Source organism: Rhamphochromis longiceps, linkage group LG22 (genome assembly GCF_057381845.1).
Source record: "Rhamphochromis longiceps isolate RC_006_pf linkage group LG22, R_longiceps_female_GT1.1, whole genome shotgun sequence".
Taxonomy (NCBI): Eukaryota; Metazoa; Chordata; class Actinopteri; order Cichliformes; family Cichlidae; genus Rhamphochromis; species Rhamphochromis longiceps.
This window is the reverse complement of record NC_140577.1, coordinates 20429485-20450319: the sequence shown is the minus strand read 5'-3', so window position 1 is coordinate 20450319 and position 20835 is coordinate 20429485. Positions and strand designations below refer to the sequence as shown.

Genomic DNA, 20835 nt, shown 5'->3' with positions numbered 1-20835 from the left:
AAGACTTCTCACCATGAAATATGGTGATTTTTGTTTTTTAAATTTATTTTCTTCTTCTTTTGAGTTGCAATCACACTACTACTGAAGAAAAATAGCTGGATTTATTGGCAATTAATAATTATAGACCTACTTCTGATCTTATCTTTCAAAGCAAAATATTTCATAGTTAATTTTTTTTTTTTTTTTTAACTAAACAACTGAAGCACCTGAACTGAATCAGGTTTCAGAACCAATAGAAGCACAGAAACTGCCTTTATTAAAGTCATCAGTGACCTGAAGATCAACAGTGATCCACAGACTGTTTCTTTGTTGTGCTTGATGCCATTGTTGACTTTGTGGCTCTTGATTGTAATGATTTAATTAAACAGCTTTGCGATTTAATTGGTTTTAACGTGTCGGGCTCTCAGCTGGTTGCCATCATACCTAATGGATACAAGTTTTCATGTTTCAATTAGCAGTTTTAGATCTGCACAATGAAAATTCCATTGGGAGTTCCTCAAGGGTCCTTCTTTGGTCCATCGCTCTTTAACCTTCACATGCTCCTGCTTGGTACAGCGTTCCCTCGTTTTTCGCGGGAGTTACGTTCTGAAAATAGTATTATATTATAGAATTATATTATAGAATGAAACCAAAGATCAAACCCTGTTTTCAGGTCCAGAACATGGGAATAGAGCAGCTGCCAGAGAATCCAACATTAATGAATCAATGGTACAGAAGTAGAGGAAGCAAGAAGAATGAGTTGAGTAAAGTTTGACTTATCTGATTGTGTCCAGAAGTCCAACTTTTTGTGCGATGGTTAGCATCTTCCTCTGCCTTTCGGTGCCTTTGACAGTGCAAAATGCTTCGTCGACAGTGTTGTGTTTGTTGGGGAGAAGACTTACAGTACAGCACTTCTGAGTAACACTGTTAGCGATCGAAGATCTATGTAAATTTGACAAGGTGAACGTATTCTGTACTGGACAGGAGACTTCGCACGAGATTGACAGTATAAAAAAACTCAAAGCATTCAAAATTGCACAAAAAAAAAAAAAATCGCCGAAACACAGAAAGGTGAACTGTTATACTGCTATAGCGATCACAAATGAATAAGATCCGTTGATGACATTATTTGCTGGAAGTCAGAAACGTTTCTGAATTGAACAGAAACGAGATGGAAATATTTGTTGTTCTAAAAATAGGAGAGAAAATCTGTTCATATTTATCACCACTTTTTCTCAAACACAGTCAGCAGGTTAAAACATTGGCATTATTTTGGACAGTCATCTCAGTCATGTTGATAAAGTCACGAGGACTGTTTACATCCACCTAAATTGATAAAAACAAAATTGAAAATCCTTCTCTCAAACTGACTTTGAGTAATTGATCCATGCATTCATATCTAGCAGGTTAGACTGTTGTAAGTCTTTATTTATTTAATACTGACTATTAGAATCATCAGTAGAATGACTTAAGCTCACTGCACCAGCTACAGTCCTTACATGTACATGCAAACTTGAACATATTATTCCAGTACTGAAGGCATTGGTTCCCAGTTTAACAGAGAATTACCTTTAAAATCCTTTGACTGGTTTAGTGCCTATAACCCAGTCAGACCTCTTAGGTCATTAGGTGCAGGTCTTTTAACTGTTTCCAGAATTAGATCCTAAGTTTCATGAGGTTCTGTCAGTTACTGTGATGCTGTTTGGAAACAACCTGCCTGCTGACCTGAAGTCAGTTACAGCTGTAACTACATTCAAAAACTGACTCGAAACCTTTTTCTTTTCTTTTCTACAGGGTTTCACTTAGTGTGTGTGTTGTCTTTTATTTATTTGTACCAACCATCCTCGAACATGCACTTTGTAGTAGGATCTTCATAAAATGTGTGTGTGGATACTTCAAACTCATGCCGACATTGTCTTCAAGGCTTTTTGGTGGATCCCACTCCTGACCCCAAAGCCCAACACAAGACACACTGCCTTGAACTTCCCTCCCATCCCCTGAGAGTTGGATGAAAAGCGTCTAATGTGTTGTAGCGGGCACTTACAGGGCATCAACGGGTAGCTCGGCAGAACAGCGCCAAATGATAGGATTTCTCTGTGTAAATTGAGAGCCAAGGGGCCCCGTGGCCTGCCTCAGGAATCCCTCAGTGGCTGTCGCAGACAGGGATGGAACAGGCAAGGAGAGACAGACACCCCTCCCGTCCCGCTGTCGGGACTTTGATGCCTAACTGCTGAGCTCTGGGCTCTGATGACCAGATAATATATATAGAGAGGGACTGAAAAGAGTCTTTGGAAGAGTTTAAAATGAGGAGAGATGAGACTTTCAAGATCAAGGTAGGCAGCAACAGTAGCTCAGTACTTTGGGTTTCTTTTTCCTTTTTAAAAAAAACTTTTATTCAAAGCTTTTCTGATCTGCCCGCCTTTTAGGAAATTTCATCATTAATGTGTCTGGACTTTTTGAGTCCATTGGGATAGTGTCATTACCTTATGTTAAGGCTTGTTGAAGGCTCATGTGAGTGGGGCAAAAACCTAATTTATTTTTTCTTTTGGCAGAAATATGTCAGAAGGAAAAAGTGCATGCACCTGGATAGGCTGGTGTTGTACTTTTCTGCATCCACCATAATCCACCTGGGTGCAGGTGACATAAATGTCGAGAAAGCTGAGCTGATAGAGGACAAGCTTTGATTCTGCTCGTCTGTGGCATTGTCATTGGTGCTCTTCTCTGTGTAACAGCCAAAGCCGACATGCTTACATCTACTGCACAGTAACAACTTCTGGTGCTCTGTAGGCAATTTTATGGAGAAATACCATTTCTGGTGGTTTTAAAGGCAGTTTAATGAAACAAATCTCCAGATTCAAGAAAAACCCCAAACCCATTAAAAATGTCAAGTAAGCTGACCATCCCAGCATGCATGCCCCAGTGACCTTTGTGTACGTTGTCTTCTTAAAGTCCAGATGTGATATTTTCAGTCATCAGTTTCACACTCTGTTGGCAATAATGTCAGGCATGTACATGAGCTTGGACTTGCTCCTAATAGAAGAGTATAAAATGTGCTCTGGTCGGCTACGTGTTGGTGGCGACTTTAATAAATAAGAATGGAGGGCGTGTCTGTTGGTAGATCCACTGTGGATGGCATTGTTGTTCAATTTTAAGTTAATAATTAAATTAAATGCTAAGATTACTCAACAAATACCCTGGGAGGCATTCACATAAGTGGGCAGATTGGCAGGTAAAGTCTTTGTCTTGGAAACACTGATGTGAACTTGCACTTTCATTATTAAGGCAGCAGTTATTGGAAAGTACAGATGAGTTACGGTTCCAAAGGTTACACCTGATAGCTGCTTTTAACTGGGTTAGTCTTTAAGAGGAAAGAAATTCAGTTTGAGTAATGATCGTAGGCCACGCCATAAACATATAATTTCTCAGTATTATCATACAGGGTACGTTTTTTAGATTAAGATAAGTATTTCCTCAGTTATCTATCATCCTGACTGATGATTATTCATAGTAGATGAAGACATGATTAACCATAGAATTTGCATAGTGTTACACAATATTTAGTGTGTATGTGGTTGTACTGAGGATTTGTCTCAAGTAGGTGTGATAGTTTCTTTTCTTTTTTTTATGACTAGACGGGGGCATTTTTGTCGAGGAAAGAATACTTGCTAGGGGATTCACCTTCACATATGAGCAGCAGTTATGAAGTCCCCGAAACTACTCGCGCACACACACAGAGCAGCACATAACATGTTAATCTGTTTGCAGTCACACTCGAGCACTCATTTCCTTCCTCGGTTAGATTGGGCCACAAAACGAGATGGGGGGTGTGTGTGTGTGTGTCTCAGCACATGCACGCGCTGGTGTGGAGCTGCGAGTACGGGGTCTTCGGTTCCAGATGAATGTTCCTGCATCTGGAATCCCCCTATCAGCCCAACACACACACAAACAAACGCGCACACATACACAATCTCCATTCATCCATTCATTGTTTCCTCTTGCTAATAATAAAGCGCACAATCTACACTGTATGCAACACACACACAGTGTTTAAGAGGATCTTCCCCTTTGCCCAACAGACCAACAGTTACATATTTAGTCACCTAATGCCACCGTTACTGGTAGACAGATGGGCTTTAGAGAACTGCTGTTGCTTAAGCGAATGAGGTTCTCTCTCACTTTCAAAGTGATTCATTTAGCACTTCTAGAATGACAAGATGACTGAAATGAACATTTGCATGAAGTTGTCAAAGAGTCCCTCACTCACTCTTATGGTTTTTTTTTTTGGTTTTTTTTTTTCCCCCCAGTGTTGCTAACTGAAAGTAGCACTGCTGTACTTTCTGCTGATGATTTACCAGCATTGCCTGAACTTCTCTTTTTGTGATGAATTTGCTGCCTCACATAGCAACATGGTGGCTTGCTAATACACGTGCATTAAAAATGGGTCATGGAGTCCGGGTGCATGCATGAATGAATATGAGTGATTGCCCCCCAACCCAACCAAATCGGCTTCTCGTAGAAAGGAGGTGGAGAGTAAAAAGAGGGAGAGGGGAGGGAGACCACCCAAAGGGTTTGTGTGGGGGTCCAGATTAGGGTGCCCCCCGGCAGTCCCTGAGGGACCATTGCTTTGTTGATGGGTTTTTTTTATGACCCTAGTTTGGCTACAGCCTCATTGTACTGCCTTGAGTGACAGGCAGATGGGAAAAGCTGATGGGTTAATCTGACATAACAGGAAAGAGTGCAGAGGGCTCTTTAAGATCCTCCTTCTGCCAAAGCACTTGAAGCAAAATCTTTTTGGAAATGGGAAGAAGTGTCACATCATTTTAATACAAAACAAACCAACTCACAGAGTAGCACAACTTTTTCTTGCATCTTAAATGCATAAAGTGACAGAAAACATGTAATGAGATTATTAATGGACTTAGTAAACGCTGGGTTTGTTAGCAGGATGACAACACTGGTAGGGTTCTCCAAAAGTTGATTCTGTTCATCTGGATGTAGCGTTTTCCGTGGGAGAAACGTTTCGTCAGTCATCCAAGTGACTTCTTCAGTCTCAGCTGACTGCAGGTTTCCCCAGTCTTATAAAAGCTGCAGGAAAATGCTACATCCAGATGAACAGAATCAACTTTTGGAGATTTACTTACCTGGATGATTGAGAATGCATCAAGACGTTTAAATCACTGGTAGGGTCTTTATCTCAGAATATGAAATGCTTTGGGATGACTGTTGTTTAATTTGTAAAACTAAAAGACTTTGCACATAGTCTTTGCAGAGATGCAGTAATTTGTGACTTCTCAGTGTCGGCCCTTCTTCGGGCCAGTGGGTTTAGAGAAAAAGAGAAACCACGTTAAACAGGGAGTGGCTGTAAATGTAAAAACTGTGACATTCTTAAAATTCATTCCACTCAGAGTTCAGTTGAGCTGTCAAAAGTAGAAATTTATACTATATTCTACTTTATAGATGTTACAAACATGCAATACACTCTCAGAGAATCTGTCATAAATGTGCACAACGTTCATTTCATTCAACATCTAAAATGAATACTCGAGTTCTTAAAGGCCTGACCGGCTTCCAGTGTGACAGCGTCCTAAACCCTGCAGGTGACGCGTGTCAGTGAACCTTCTAGGAATCATTTGCATCACCAGTACAGTGAGTGAACAGAAAACATAAAGAAGAATCTATAATAAATTCACCAAAAAGCACTAAAAGAGTGCCAACACATGGCATAACACATTTACTTTTAATACACAAACATTTTGTAGGAGTAGGTAGTAGATGATTGGTATTTATTTGTAACTGGGCATGAATAACTTGATCTTATGATCTTATATTATGCTGCAGTACGTTTAACTAGCTCTTTCTCTTGTCATAACTTTACAGATATAGCAGATTTTAAGGTCAACTTGAAAGAAAGGGACGTGAAATGTAAAAATGAGGTGAAACGTCAAATGTGACACCCCACATACCGGTATCACGTCCTTCATGTTGCAGAGCCCATGAGAAACCGTTTTAAATATCACATGTGACATGTATTAATTGTTGTGACATATTTTAGATCTTTGCACAGTACTTTCTACAGTTTGACAATACACATCACATCTAAGTCTTTTCGCCAATTTTTGTAACAAATCATGAAGTTGGCGTGGAAGACCTTCGCTGGATGTAGGCCACATTTTAATGGATTGTTAGCATGACCCCACTCGACACCCGCTACAAAGTTTTATCAGGATTCATTCAAAACCTTTCGACCTATTATGTTAACAGACGGGAAATCATGCAAATGCTAAACATAACCTCCTTGGCGAAGGTTATAACTTCAAGTAGGTAAATATAAATAAATCTCGAGAGGCAGTTGCAACGAAAAGCACATGCAACAGATTCACATAAAATATCATGAAATACAAACTATGTATTTCATGAGTCACAGCAGTGTTTTGAAACAGACGTGCAAAGTGTTTCTCTGAACAAATACAGCTTAAAGAGGCTTTCTCTGCACACAAGAGTCTGCACATCAGACAGTTTCCACATGTCAGCACCAACACTAGGCCATAAACATTGGAGCACACAAACAAGAGCACGCATGCCTTTAGTTGACAGACACAGTTTGTAACGTGTAGATTATTTGGTAGAGAGCACCATAACTGCTGGATGTTAGTAAGACTCTGATCTATTTTAATAAAGGCAGAGATCTTTTTTTCCTGTCATTTCAAGAGTTTTATTATGGAGAATTTTCCATTTCAGTCTCACAGGATATGAACTCTAACCATTAAAATAACTACCAAAAAAGGCAACAGGTAGCCTAGTAACAATGAAAACACACTTTATGGTGTCTTGTAATAGCTGTGGGTGGATGAATTTTGAATGTTTAGGAAATAACTAATGCACGGTGGATTTTTGGGGCTGGTTATTGTTGATTATGCATCTGAGTGAATCTCTTTTTCCCTTCAAACACACCACAGCATCTGCTCTGCCCACTTAGGATCAACAGGATGTTGGTATAACTTCATCTCCTACACTAAACTCTTACACTTTTCGTTAACACTCCCACTAAAGTTCTGGGAAATGAAGCCATTCTAGCAGAAAAGTCCTTTAAATCTGCCTCCATCATCTGAGCATTAATCGATCCTCTCCTGCTTATCCAGCTCAGGGCTCTGTAACAAATCAGCAACTCTGCATAACTGGAATGATGGAAATGGATGCACGTTGAGGAACTCATCTCTCTCTCTTCACTCCTGTGCATTAATGAATGTTTTATTTAATTAATGAAAAGGTCAGCTAATCCCTATTGACCATATACGTAATGCATGAAACATATCAGTTCATGTTAAACCTTGAGCTTGAGGAGAAATCCAGCTCAGTGTTTTTAAGAAAATTCCTAACGGTAAGATAAGGGAATCCCCTCAGCTTCATGTGACTCATGCAGGTCAAGTTAGGTGAAGCTTCCAATAAATAACTTCCTGTAACCTGACCATAGGGGTCTTTCCATTGTTGCCATCCACACATTGATAATCATCGTCATACAAGGCTCGACAGGATGATCCCATGATGCCCATTGCGTTCCGCTCTTATGTCTGTCACGCGCATGTCGTTGCCACTCAAATTGAATTTGGAAAACTGAAGGGGAATGCCAGCAGACTTTGATGTGAGCGGTGTCTGTTGAACTCTTGTGTTTTTCTAGCTTTAACTGAAAAGACATGGAGCGCGCAGCCATCATTGGGAATGACAAGATAAGCTTATTAGTGGTGAAAATGTTTTTTGTCTTGCCTCTGATCTTATCTTACATCAGTGTGTTGAGAGACATGGGAGCCGAAGGGAATTTTATGTCCTGGCTAAACTGAGGCTTACTTGTTTTGAATACAAACACTGTTTTTTTGTTTTTTTTACTCATTGCTGCTTTTCTGATTTGCATAATTTTGAATAGACTCGTCTCAAACAATCTGCACGTCGACAGCCACCACTTCCCGTAAAATGTTGGTTGGTGACATGCAGGGGACTGTAACTGTTACCTGATCAAAGGTGTTTTCCCACTTCTTCCCCCCGGTTCCCTCTCGCAGCCCTCCCACTACCCGTACCAGAATTAGACACCCGTATCTCAGACGACATTAAACAAATTGAAACCAGATTTCCTGCCCATGCTCAAACGGCAGACGTGCTTTTAACTCCACAAGACTTTCAAGAGCAGTCTGACTGTATTCAGTCTGCATTTGCATTTTCACTATGAAAGTGTCTCCCACCTCTGCATGCTCGTTTGACTACAAATATCAGTTAAAATCTGTTGGCGGGAAAAAGTGTCATGATGTTCTTAGAAGATAGTGATGATCATGCAAATAAGGTGTGTCGTGCCCCCCCCCCCCCCCCTTAAACCAAATGCAATGTTTAAAAAAACAACAAAAAAAAAAGCCTCTTTCCAAAACATGCTGTAGGGGCCGATGCAATCGTCCAACTATGTCAGACATCAGCTATGCACCGCCACTGTTTAATGCAGCAGAGCTCAGAAACATTCGGGCGAAAATGAAATAACTCGGCGAAAATGAAATAACTCGGCGATGACAAAGTATGAAGCGGATCGTCATGTCTGTGAATTTGTCCTCATGCCAAACAATGTGTTTCTGCTCTGGACAGGCAAGAAATGAGAGAGAGAGAGAGAGAGAGAGACAGAGGCAAGCAGGCTGGGCGAGGGAGGGAGGGGAAAAAGTCCTCGCAGTGCACGCAGGAGAGCACGTGCAGCACTGAATGTGGGAATGTTTAGATATCTCCTCAAACGGCTCCACATGGGAAAAAAGGAAAAGTCATCCTCTATGCTTTGACTGCAGCCGGCTGGAGCAAAGGGGTTGGCCTCAGTTTGACATAAGCAAACACTCGCAGGGTTTCACACACACACACTGACACACACATACATATATGATTAGAGATCCCATCCCCCCCCCTCCCGCCCCACACACACACACACACACACACTTTCGTACTTCTGCACATTGCTGTATTAATTGTTGCCGATGTCTTGGCAACCCAGCAGGTGCGGAAAAGGAGGCTACTGACTGGTGCGTGTGAATCACATGTGCACATGCACCAGTCACCTGGATTTTAAAGCCTAGTCTGTACCAGCAGCAGCAAGAGGAATAGGAGGGGGGGGATTACAGCATATATCAGGAATTTTCCAGTTAATGATGTGCGGATGTGGTAGCACTGGGGAGAGAGAGCCACTGACTGTGCTGTCTTTGTTTTGTGTGCCGAGGGCCCCGTGCTGCATTCCTGTACGCTGTGCATACTTTGGCAGCAGTCTCACTGCCCCTCGTTTTACTGTATACAGTTTGTGTGCTGCTCTTGCACTTTTCTTTTTTGTGCCCCTGTAGTTCTCTCGCGCTCTCTCAGTCCATCCCACAGGCGTCTCTGTCTCCATGAACCTTTTCTCCCCCCCACCTCATTTTTCTTTTAAATTTTCTCCTTTATTTTCTTTCCTGGTCTGGGCAGAGTGATTATCGGAGGCTGTGAATTTTTTTTCTTTTTTTTGCAGAACAAAAAAAAGGGAGCGAGAGGAAAAGTGAAGGAGGAATGAAATAATGGTGTTTACAAGATGGCTGACTGCTGACGTTTCTCTGGAGACACAATGCTGTTTAATGCTTATTATTATGACATCCGCTCTGCTTCACCCAAATGTTGGCCAGCCCACATACACCGGAGTCTTTATACGTTTTCCTCTGAGGTTCTCTTAGGAAGACTTCAACTTGTTGTGGATTGTTTTCAGGAATGTGCTCAAACCTAAGTGCACTCCACTCTATTCCGGTTGATTCAGCAACTGAAAATATCGACTTTCGACAATCCTGCTCTTTTCGATTACGTGTGTGTGTGTGTGTGTGTGTGGAGGGCGTGTATCACTGTGCAGTGGTGCTCTTTCATCCTAGGCTTCCTCAGTGACAGGGAATGTAAACATGGGCCCAGAGCCAAGCGCCATCAGCCTCCTCGCTTCTGGCGCTGCAGCCCCTTATGACATCAGGTCACGCTGACTGACAGGAAGACGTCTGGAGATTTGAAGAAGAATGGGATGAGGAATGAAGCATGTGGTCTCCAATAGTTCAAAAAAACGTTCTGCTCACCTAAAAGAATGACTGACTCTGGTTATTACAGTGTAGGTCCTGTTTTTCTAGCCGAGCTATAGTGTTTATGGCTTATTTTGTTACTTTGTGCAACCGCAGCCAATATTTGTGATTCTAACGACATTGGCAAAGAGGCGAGCGTAGGTTTCACACGTGTTTAACAAAAGTGCAGACCCTGCACAATATTCTGGCGGACTTTTGGAACATACTTTTAAAGACATCCTTCAGCTCAGCGATATTGTGACGTGTGGTATGAGCAGCTTCCATGAGGGCATTTCACCGCATCTCTTTTTGGATTAAGATTGAGATTGCCCCGCACCCAATTTCAAGCCATTCTGCAGTAGATTTACTTCAGATAAGAGTTGCTGTTGTTTACCAAAAAGTCACTTTGACCTTATTTTGAAAGCTACCTCGATTGAATTTTCGGCACCGTGATGGCGTGGGGGGTGATGGCCTGTCCCAGAGTTCATTGTTCATAATTGTTACTCAGATGTTATATATTTCTGATTCGATGGAAAGTTGCCATTTCGAAATGTTGCTTCAGTTAACTGGTAAACACACGGGCTAATCACTGACAACAAAGATGCACTAATCTGGGAAAAATAAAGCCCAGGCTGTAATAAACTGACTTATCCCTTAAACATCAAACACATGCTGCAGATGACTTGCATGCATTTGCAGTTACACACTCTAGCACAAGAAGGTTCTTGGCACTGAAGCATACTCATCCAAGCTAAAGCAGGTGCTCTCTAAGTCGCATGCAAATACTCACACATAGCTCAAACCAAATGCCCCTACTTCCAACCCCACCCTTGCTCACGTGCATGCACCTTATTGTCATACAAGCCCCCCCGTACATGCAGCATGCACTGGCAGCACTGGAACGGATGTTGCAAGGCGGACAGGCTTGGAGGTCTGACCTAGGAGGTCTGGAGGTCCTCGGGGGTAGGAGAAGCCATTTCCTCCCTGATGAGGAGCCGGGAGGAAAGAGCAGCAGGCAGGGCTGAGGACGATGGTCTCAGCAGAAAGGAATTCCGAGAATGTTGTCCTTTAATCTGGAGTCAGCCTCGTGCACTCACTACATCTCTCTCTCTCGCTGTGTTGCTCTTAGCTTGCTCTGTCTTTTTTCTCATTTGGCTTTATCTGACCACCTCCTGGGTTTTCTGTTTCCGTGCCATAGGCGAAGAAGGGTTTCAGATGGACGCAGGCAGATTGAAAATGCAAAACGACCGACCCATTTTTTTGACTTTTCGTTATACTGCGTGCATGAGTTTGTGTGTGTTCATGTAGCCCGTGCAGAAAAAGGAGAGCAGGAGTGTATAATGAGGGTATTTGTGAAGCAGAACAGAGAATAAGAAGGGTGAGAAAGCGAGACTAAGGAAGGAGGAATGCAAACGTGGTCGGAAGAAGATTGCGGGGGGGGGCAAAAGGGAACATTACAAGTGTGGAATGTCCTTTTTTCATTTTGTAGCAGACACATGTTGTTATAATCATCTCTGTGAAAACAGTTATTTGGTTGTGTGTTTAGGCCTCGTCTCAAAGCATTGTAGGGATGAGTTGTTGTTTTTTATTTCTTTCAAGGGGTTGGATGCAACAGGCTTGAGCATTCCATGCATAGTGTCAAACTGTGTGTGATCTAAACCCACTCATGCACACAGTAGGTTCTCCAACTTAAGTCTGGGCTGTACTGCATTTTAGACACGTGTGTTTTATAGACTTACAGAAACAGAGAAATAGGCTTTTTTTTATAGAGATGAGGGAGGATGTATGGAGAAAAGGGAGCTGGTGCTCTAAACACTATCTAGTGCAAAGAATATGGATGAAAATGATCTATAAATATGTTTTTAAATATGTGACTTTTTTATGTCTTGAGCAGGAATAAATTTAAGTGTCAAAGATGGAGTAAGGGAAATTGGAAAGTACTGAAAAATCATCTGCTTTTGGTTTTAGTTTCCTTTATGATGACCATTGACAAAAAACACAAATCTAGAGTAAATGCTGGCTTATCCTTCAGTGCAGGCATGCAAGGCCATAAATACACGGCTACAAAAATGGTTTAGTATTTTGCAAGTGGCTGGGGTGTAATTTCATATTTGAAATAAAGCTTAATACAGCTATCTTCCGGTGTGTCTGCAAGTGCATGCATGTGTTATGTATATGCCTTAATCTGCAGTTGTGGCTGGGTTTTCGAATAACTGCATTTCACTGAGGCGGATATACCCCGAGCTCTAGGTCTGTGGTTCTTCCTAGAAGGCTTTGTGAGAGTGTGAGTTTGTGTGCATGTGTGCGTGCGTGCATACGTGTATATTGGAGTCCTGACTTTTGACTTTGCAGGGTGACAAATCCATGCAATAGACTGAGGTCACATGCATTTTAGCCTGCAACTACAAGCGTAAGAGGAAGACGTGGAGCGGGCCATTTGTCGGTTAAGCATCTATCCATGTTTAAAAATGGCGACCTGCATTTAAACGTCTCATGGCAATATCTCCATAGGCGCCAGATGCAGATATGCTGTAACTGAAGATTGAGCTCAGTACTTTGCTGCAAACTTAAAATCTCTTTTAAAAAATTAAAAAATTCCAACAAAAATGTAGCAATGCTGTGTTGAGTCCTGTCCTTGATTAAAATGAAAGTATGTAGCCCGGCTCTATGGGAAGCTGTGCGACTTCCATTCATGATTTTCTTTGAGGTTTGAGGTTTCACTGTTCTAAAATTCGTTAGTGTGCTCACTTGGCAGATGCGTGTCTCATTTCTGGTCACGTGACTCGCCCGACGGATCTCAGCCAACTAGCCTCAACTTCCGCCCTATTTCCACTGAAGCAGGAAGTAGAGATGAGAAAGTATCACACATCTGCAAAATGCGGCCCCCGGCTCTATTAATAGTCTCATTCACTTTAGAAAAAATGCGGCTCAGGTTTTTATTCCTCTTATCAATCTCACTTGTCGGCTTGGAGATTTGCTCACTTGCTCAGTTCACCTCACATATCCAGGACATCTTCTCGTGCCACTGTCATATATAAAGTGATTTCCGTGGAATTCCTATTCCATGGCCGGATGACCTGGTAATTGATTGGCCTAGAATATTTATTTAGGCTGCCAGTAATGTATTTAAATCCAGTTGTACACTACCTGCGACTCCTGACGCAGCACTGCACAAGGAAACCCCTACACATGTGTTCTGCAGACCTTTGCACACCCTTATCTTCGTAGTTGTGTATGTGCACCCGATGGCATTGTCACATATGTAGAGCAAACTGTAATCTGGGCTACCTGTGTTTGTTTGTGTTTGTGCTATTGTTGGTCCCTTTAGCTACTACCCCCGGCCCTCCCTGCTGTGGAGAAGACATAACAGAGAAAGAAGTTTAAATATTGAAGTGAAACCGAGTGCTTGAAAACAATGAAAACTGTCCTCTGCAGCCACTGTTGCTGCTTATAATGCATGCATTTTTAATCTTGAACGTGCTTTGATTACATTTCCACAATCCTTCTTTTCTGTGCAGGTAAAGATCTATGCAAATAGACACCAGCCCAGCAACCATAAACCCTTTAGTCACTGCAGTACTTTAAACTAATACTGTCTGATTACTTGTAGCATGTTTTGTGGAGTTTTTGGATGTAATTTAGGCTAGTTGGCAATCAACTGAAAGCCCACCTGGGACTTATGAGGATTTCATTAGCTTTCCAGTAATAAACCCTCATCATCCAAATCAGAGTCTGTGAAAGTGTCACCTGGTTGCTGTGAGTGTCTGAAAGTTTTAGAGCAGTTTCAGAGGTTTTTGAAAAATACTGAAAGCAAAGTGTGGAGCATCAGACCCAACATGAGTTTCCTTTCACCACAATCCTGCAAGTCAGAAACACACAAGCAACTTGTGCCGGTCACATAAACAATGACCCAGTTCATTCACTAATAGTTTATATTTAACTGCGTACTTCTTTTGAAGATCATTCCTCTCAAATGACCTATTCAAGCATATTTTAAGACTGAATAAGATCTTATAAGAAAAGGGGGAGAATCCAATGATTGTTCCTTCATACTTGTGCAGAGCCAGCCAAGTCTATAAATATATCTACGTGACAGTGCATCCTCTTTGCTTACATACATTCGTCCCTGACTTGAAGATCCAGATAAGCAGCCTGCAGTGCCTGGAGGGGGAACTGCAGCCAAAAGCTGTAGGAAAAATCTGGAGTTTAGGAAAGCACCTGGAACCCGTCCACTCTCTTACTAGGGGTCACTGAGTTTTGTCTGGAGGCTTTCCCTACTGTAGCTGTTAACAATGCTGCTGCTTTCCTGCAGGCTCATGGCTCCACACACACAAACTGCGAGGTCCCAGGGAGAGTTACAGGGACAAATTTGGAAAACATGCTAGGTTTGAAGTAGCACAAAATGGCTGCTGTTGATGCTTCAGGTGGATGTAGGGTAGTCTGATAAAAGACAGGAAGTGTTCTTTTTTTTCCTCTCTCTCTATTTTGACAGGAAGGAGGGGTAGAGCGGGGCGGTTGATATCAGTTAATCACCCCCTTTTCATTTCCCATGCACATGTTGTCTGCCAGGTTTGAGACATGTATTGTGCGTCTTTGTAATAGGTGCTCCTCTGTACTGACGTTCACGCTGCAATTGTAAATAAACATACAGTTCTGAGTTTCCCCGGTGGATTGATGTGGAAAGATTGTGTGAAGTGGGTACACCAGAATGGGAACAGGGAGGCCTGTCCTGCCAGATATGATTTCATGTCTTACGTAAGCTCAAGATGGGGGCAGAGAAGCATTAACCCTGTGCATTAGTGACTTGTGTGTCTGTGTGTGTATTTTGTGCAGTAAAACCTGACGGGTTTTCTGCTGTGTTACAGGTGGTGACGCTGTGGTACAGAGCCCCAGAAGTGCTGCTCCAGTCAAGTTACGCTACACCGGTGGACCTGTGGAGTGTCGGCTGTATCTTCGCTGAGATGTTCAGGAGAAGGTGAGGCCGATGGGCAAAGCTATCTGGGCTTTATACTTGTTTAAATCTGGACTGACTTTGAACTTCAGTTAAAGTCTCTAAGCATTTCTCGTATTCCTTTGTTTCTTCCACTAATGTTGATTCTGGTACTTTTACTGTTGAGCAGTGTACCATACAATAAACATAATGTGGAAGGATTCTGTCGAAGTTTTCACAAATGCTTCCCGAGTCACACGATCACATTTCATTCAGAGGTTTAGTGTTGACGCACCTTGGCGGTAAAGTCTAAACACATGTTAGACTTTGGTCTTCAAATTCAGACTCTTTGTGAGCGTCATGTTGTCTTGATTGTTTTCACTGGTATCTTTTTTTAATAGCACTTTGCTGGGTCTTACTAACCACATCACCTATTTGCACACACATCTGTGCAACACCTTATTCAATGCACTGTAAGTCTTTATCTGTGATATACACACTTAGGCTAACGGTTATATAAGAGACAATTTGGGATTCGGGGCTGTGCTTAAGGCCATGTAGACCTTATAGATGACCCGCTTTCCTGTTGCCAAGATGTGACGTTGCATGGTATAGAGACTTCTAGCCACTATATTGGGTATACCTGCTTAATTTCTTGTTTATACGAATTAGCCGATCACATAGCAGGGAATCGGTGCTTTTAGACGTGTTGACATGGTCAAGACGACCGATCAACATGTCCAATCTGAAAGCAGATGAGCTTTAATAACAGAAGACCACCTATTCAGCCAAAAAAAAGGAAACTGAGGCTATAGTTTACACAAGTTCACCAAGTTTAAACCACAGATAATTGGAAAAATGTTGCTCGATCTGATGAGTCTCTATTTCTGCTGCAGCATTCGGATGTTAGCGTCATAATTTGGGGTGAACATGAAAGCATAAATCCATCCTGCCTAGTATCAAAGGTTTAGTCTGCTGGTTATGGTGTGATGGTGTGTGGGATATTTTTGTGCCATTTAAAATTATGCTCAATGCCAAATAAGTATGGTTGAAATGCCACAGCCTACCTGAATATTATGACCACAGACCACAGAGTACCCATCTTCTGATGGCAGATAAAGTGCTATGTTACAAAGCTCATATCGTCATAACAATGATTTCACTGTACTCAAATGGCCTCCATAGACACCAGATATCAATCCAATGCAGCATTTTGGCATGTGGTGCAGCGGAAGATTAACCTCGTGGGTGTGCAGCCGACAAATCTGCACCAACTGAATGACTCCGTAATGTCAACGTGGAGCAAAAACTCTGAGGAATTTTTAGAGCCACTTGTTGAATCTGTGCCACAAGCAATTAAGGCATTTCTGAAGGGAAAAGGGTGTCCAACCCAAGACTGATGAAGTTTTATTTCTGTTCCAACAAACTCTTGATAGCTATTGTAATTTCTCTTATTTGGGTTACGCCAAAGCAGTGTGGAAGGGAAAATACCCACCAAAGTCCCTTTACTGTGTTGTTAAGTAATGATTGAGTAATGATGACATTCCTCAGTGAGCACAGCACTTTAACCGAATCACTTGGGGAGGTTACAGACATGAGAAGTGATATGGGGGACTGGAACAAAGTCATTGTGTCATTAATATTAAATACTCCTTCATACTTGTTTGCAATAAAATCTGATAACTGAGTCACGGAGGCAAAAAAAAAAAAAAAAGTCTCTGTAGCCCCCCTCATAAATTATCTGACTGTTCATTTTATCATATAAGTTGCAGTAATAGTAAGAATTAAATAATATAATAGACACATTTTTGGGGCAGTATAAGACATCAAAACGTCTTCTTTACTGGTGGGTTGACCACATTTACGGTTTAAAAAAAATAAATTCAAAAATCCAGTTATTATCTGTGACCCAAGTTTGATTTTTACCCCTTGTGTCAATACTCATAAAAATGTTCCCATGTAAACAGATGAAAAAGCTTTAAGTTTTCTTTGACTGTTGTATTTACAATCGCTCACAAAGGAGCAGCTCGACGAAGAGGGCCACGGGCGTCCTTTGTATCATTGCTCTAATTTAACTTGAAAAACACGAACTGAAATCACTCGTCACAATCGGTTATTTGGGAGTTTCTTACTGTAGTCATCTTTTCCTCAAATGACACCTGTCAGATGCGTTATGAGCAGCGAGGAATCACATTTCGGTTGGCTTATCAAGCCATTACAGTAACACTGCTGTCTGCTGTGGTTGCAGCATGCAAGTCTAGATTCTACTTCTACTTCTACTTGGTGTAGGTATTTGTCAGTTTGTGGTCTAACGAACTTCATGCTGGCGAGCCAAGCTAATAACGGACAGTTTTCACCCAAAAAAAAAAAAGAGTTACAACTGCCTGTTTTTGGTCTTTTGGAAGAAAGAAAAGACGGGGGCAAAAAGATGCAGTTTTATCCTCGTCAAATTAAGACGACGTTGATTTAATGTTTTTAAGGTGCTATAGTATGTATAAAATGTATGCTTTAATTGAGAGTAGAGAGGCCGCGCCAGGCTGTGGTGTGTTCTACAGTAGATAATAACAGTCTTTCTGAGGTAGGGCTAAGTGCCAAGAGAAGCAGCCCTGCTTCCTTCCCCAAACGACTCCTTACCCCAGCATGCAAGGCCGCACACAGCAACCCACGCTCTGTACTTGGGACCTGATGGGAATGTATAGGTTCCTCTATCAAAAGGTTACCCAAGGCTAACATCTAGTCGTGCTGCACAAAAACACGCAGAGGCACTTTCGGAGTATCTTGTTGACAAATGGTGCCGTGATGAAACTTGATCTAAGAGTTGTTTGATCAAGCTCAATTTGTTTGCCGGCTATTTAAATCTTGGCAGGTGACCGTATTTTAATGATGCTTTACAAGTTTTCACACATAGGACAAAAAGATGGGTCTTTTGGGACTGTGAGAGACTGCTTTGATACTTAGTTTTATAATTAGGATTAAGGTTTCATTCTCTTAGTTTGCAACATTTAAATCGAGACCACTTCACAGTATAGCTTCTCTTCGAACTTACGTTCCCACGTCATTTGACATCTTTCAAACTGTTTCAAGTTTCCTTATTTTCCTGTTGTTCATATATTTATCAAAAAACAAAACACATACACACGCCATATGTGCACTTTCATAATGATGTGTAATCGTGAAACATGGCCAAAGTTTCATGAGGTCAGCGTATGCAGAGGTTTCGGTGAGAGCAGAGATCCCTTGTATGGTCATCTGAATGACACAGCTGTGGTCACAGAAGTCCCCCTCTGCTGTCAAAAGTTTCTCATAGTCGGCCTTGAAGGGTGGGGGGAACGGAGACCGGTGATGAATTAAAGGGGGCCGCGGTCCAAAAATAAGCAGGATTATTTCAAACTCCGAATCATGCAAAGCAGGTGAAGCATTTACAGGTTTTCAGTTTGTGGCGCCAGGTATAAAACGTTATCCTCGTCATTGGCGTTCAGAAATTGTGTCTGTGCACCGCATTTCAAATATTTTCAGCGGTTTATGGGTGAATTTCGAATAAGTTTTAGAGGTAATGTATTCACAGTCATGCTCGTAACTACTTCATTCAATGTCAGTGATGTATGGTACTTTCCATACTTGTGGCAAGGTCAAGCTGGAATTTTTTATTGAAGGTCAGGCTTTAAATGAAGAGAACAAAGCAAAGTTTATTTCCCATCAATGCGTCTTTTACAGTCGTGAAAAAACTGATCTTGATCTGTAATCAAACATTTTTAAGTCAAATAGTAGAAACAATGTGTGCTTAATCTGTGTACAAAAGGTCTGTCCTTGTGTTATATGGTGCTCATTTAAAAGCACAGACTGGTTCTGCCTGCAGCCCTGATCAGAGTGAGCAGTTGAATGCAGTACATCTCCTCGCACCCTGACACAATAAACTTTGAAGTGTGTTGGTTTGTGTAGTTCATTTTCAAAATCTGGCATCTGCCCAACTTTGCTTTAAGGTAGAAGGTAAGGCAAAGCTCTTTGATGGCCACAAACGCACCCGAACACGCACTTCTCTGCTCAGTCTCAGCAGGTGATTAAGATGGCTTTTAAAAGGCCACCTGTCAGAGATTAAAGGGCACCTGGGAGAAGAGAAAGAAAGCAAGATATTGAGAGAAAGCAGTGTTTGTTAGTTTTGCAGTTATATTGAAATTGAGATTAGAAATGCTGACAGCTCACGGGCACAAAAGCAGACCTCTATGCTCACAATTAAGCTGTTTTTCAGAATAATTGTTTACCACTTTTAAAGGAGATCTGTTATGCTCATTGCTAGCTAAACATTTTTATTCCTTGCTCCACTAGAGAAAATCTTTGCATGATTGAAAGTCAAATTTGTCTTATACTAGAACTTGTTGGAGCCCCCTTCATTCGTCCATCATCCTTTAAGTCAGCTTTCTTCTGATTGGGTGCCCCCTCGGAAACAGATAGTTGGTCAGGTAAAGCGACTGCTCAGAACCAGAGTTGTGACGACATAAAGAGCTCTGACATCCTAGAATCAAGAGTAGTAAAAAAGATTAGCTGAAGCATTTTGAGCTGTTAACCCTGATCTTTTGGTTTATACTCACCACTGTGAGCATCTACACTGCAGGACTAAACCGTCTGTACATATATGATAGAAAACAAAGGAAAAATAATTGGTCTCCTGTTTTCTGTCGCTTACTTTGATTTTGTTTGGTTTGCAAGATGTCGGGTTGGACTTTGCATTATTGTAGCATCTTCACTTTGCAATATCAGAGGAAAACCCCAACAATCAACCTCTATGAGCAAGCACCTAGAGAAAGTGGCAAGGAAAAACTCCCTTTTAACAGGAAGAAACCTCCAACACAAACTGTCTCAGAGAGGGCCAGCCATCTGACTCGACTGGTTAAGATGCCCTGTGGAAGAACACCAGAGATTCATAACTAATGATTTAAATGCAGAGTAGTTTATAAGCACAGAGTGAAAAAGGCTGAGTGAAGAAGAAACAGTCAGTTCATAGGTTAGATGTAATTTTGAAAGTAAGCCTAAAACCCCCCACGAGCAGCCATGACCCCCATTTTTGACGCACCACGTCACGTCTCAGGCCAGAAACATGTGAAGTCTTTCTTTGAGTCATGAGACTTCAAAGGTTTCATGACTCATAAGCACATTCTTCTTCACTTTCACCACCAAACATGCTATTAGAGTACATGGTCATTAAAAGTCTTTTTAATGACTATGTACTGTAGTGAGAATAGTTGCTCTCAAAGGAATTTGAGCAAATATTATACAAGTCTGCATCTGCATGGCTGGGATGGTGTTGGGTGAGTCACAGTTTGAATGAATTTTGGAGAGAGCTTGTGCTTGTTGACATTCCCCTAACCAAAAAGGTTGAACGCGGTTCGTTAATGGCCCGGGAGAGGCCCCACATCCGTGTTGACTTTCTCACAGTTTGGAACTCGATTGATAAATTCTCAAAAGCACACCCTTGCATGCACGCGTGCATGCAGTACAGCGCGGGATAGCCTGCGTGAAAAGTCCGCAGTCCAACACACACACCTCATTTCTTTCCAGCTCCCACTTAGATAGTTCGAGACGCTCACGTGCAAACATGCGAATTCACACGCGCATTCCAGAGGTTCTCTCAAAGGAATGTGGGACGACGCCGTGCTGGCACTAAAGGATGCGTGACTCAGCTGCCTGTCCCAACTCGGTCTCGGCCTTTTCACTGCAGCCACTTGTGTGGCGTTGTGCATGGGCATTGGGATTTGTACGTGCAAATCTCAGGGTGGGAAACGATGCCAGGGCGCGAGCACTCGCACTCAGCTGCTGACTGTGTGTGCATGCCAGCGGCCAGCTCTGTGTGAATCCAGT

The 20835-nt window shown here is 42.0% G+C and overlaps 1 protein-coding gene across 1 annotated transcript in view; it reads left to right on the top strand.

Annotated features, from left to right (window-relative positions):
* cdk6 (cyclin dependent kinase 6) overlaps positions 1-20835 on the top strand; it is a 39060-nt gene that overhangs the window by 12518 nt on the left and 5707 nt on the right. Inside the window, exon 5 of the mRNA XM_085395104.1 lies at positions 14918-15027. Within this exon, the coding sequence (XP_085251230.1) occupies positions 14918-15027 (110 nt within the window). The remainder of the gene's footprint in view (positions 1-14917; positions 15028-20835) is intronic.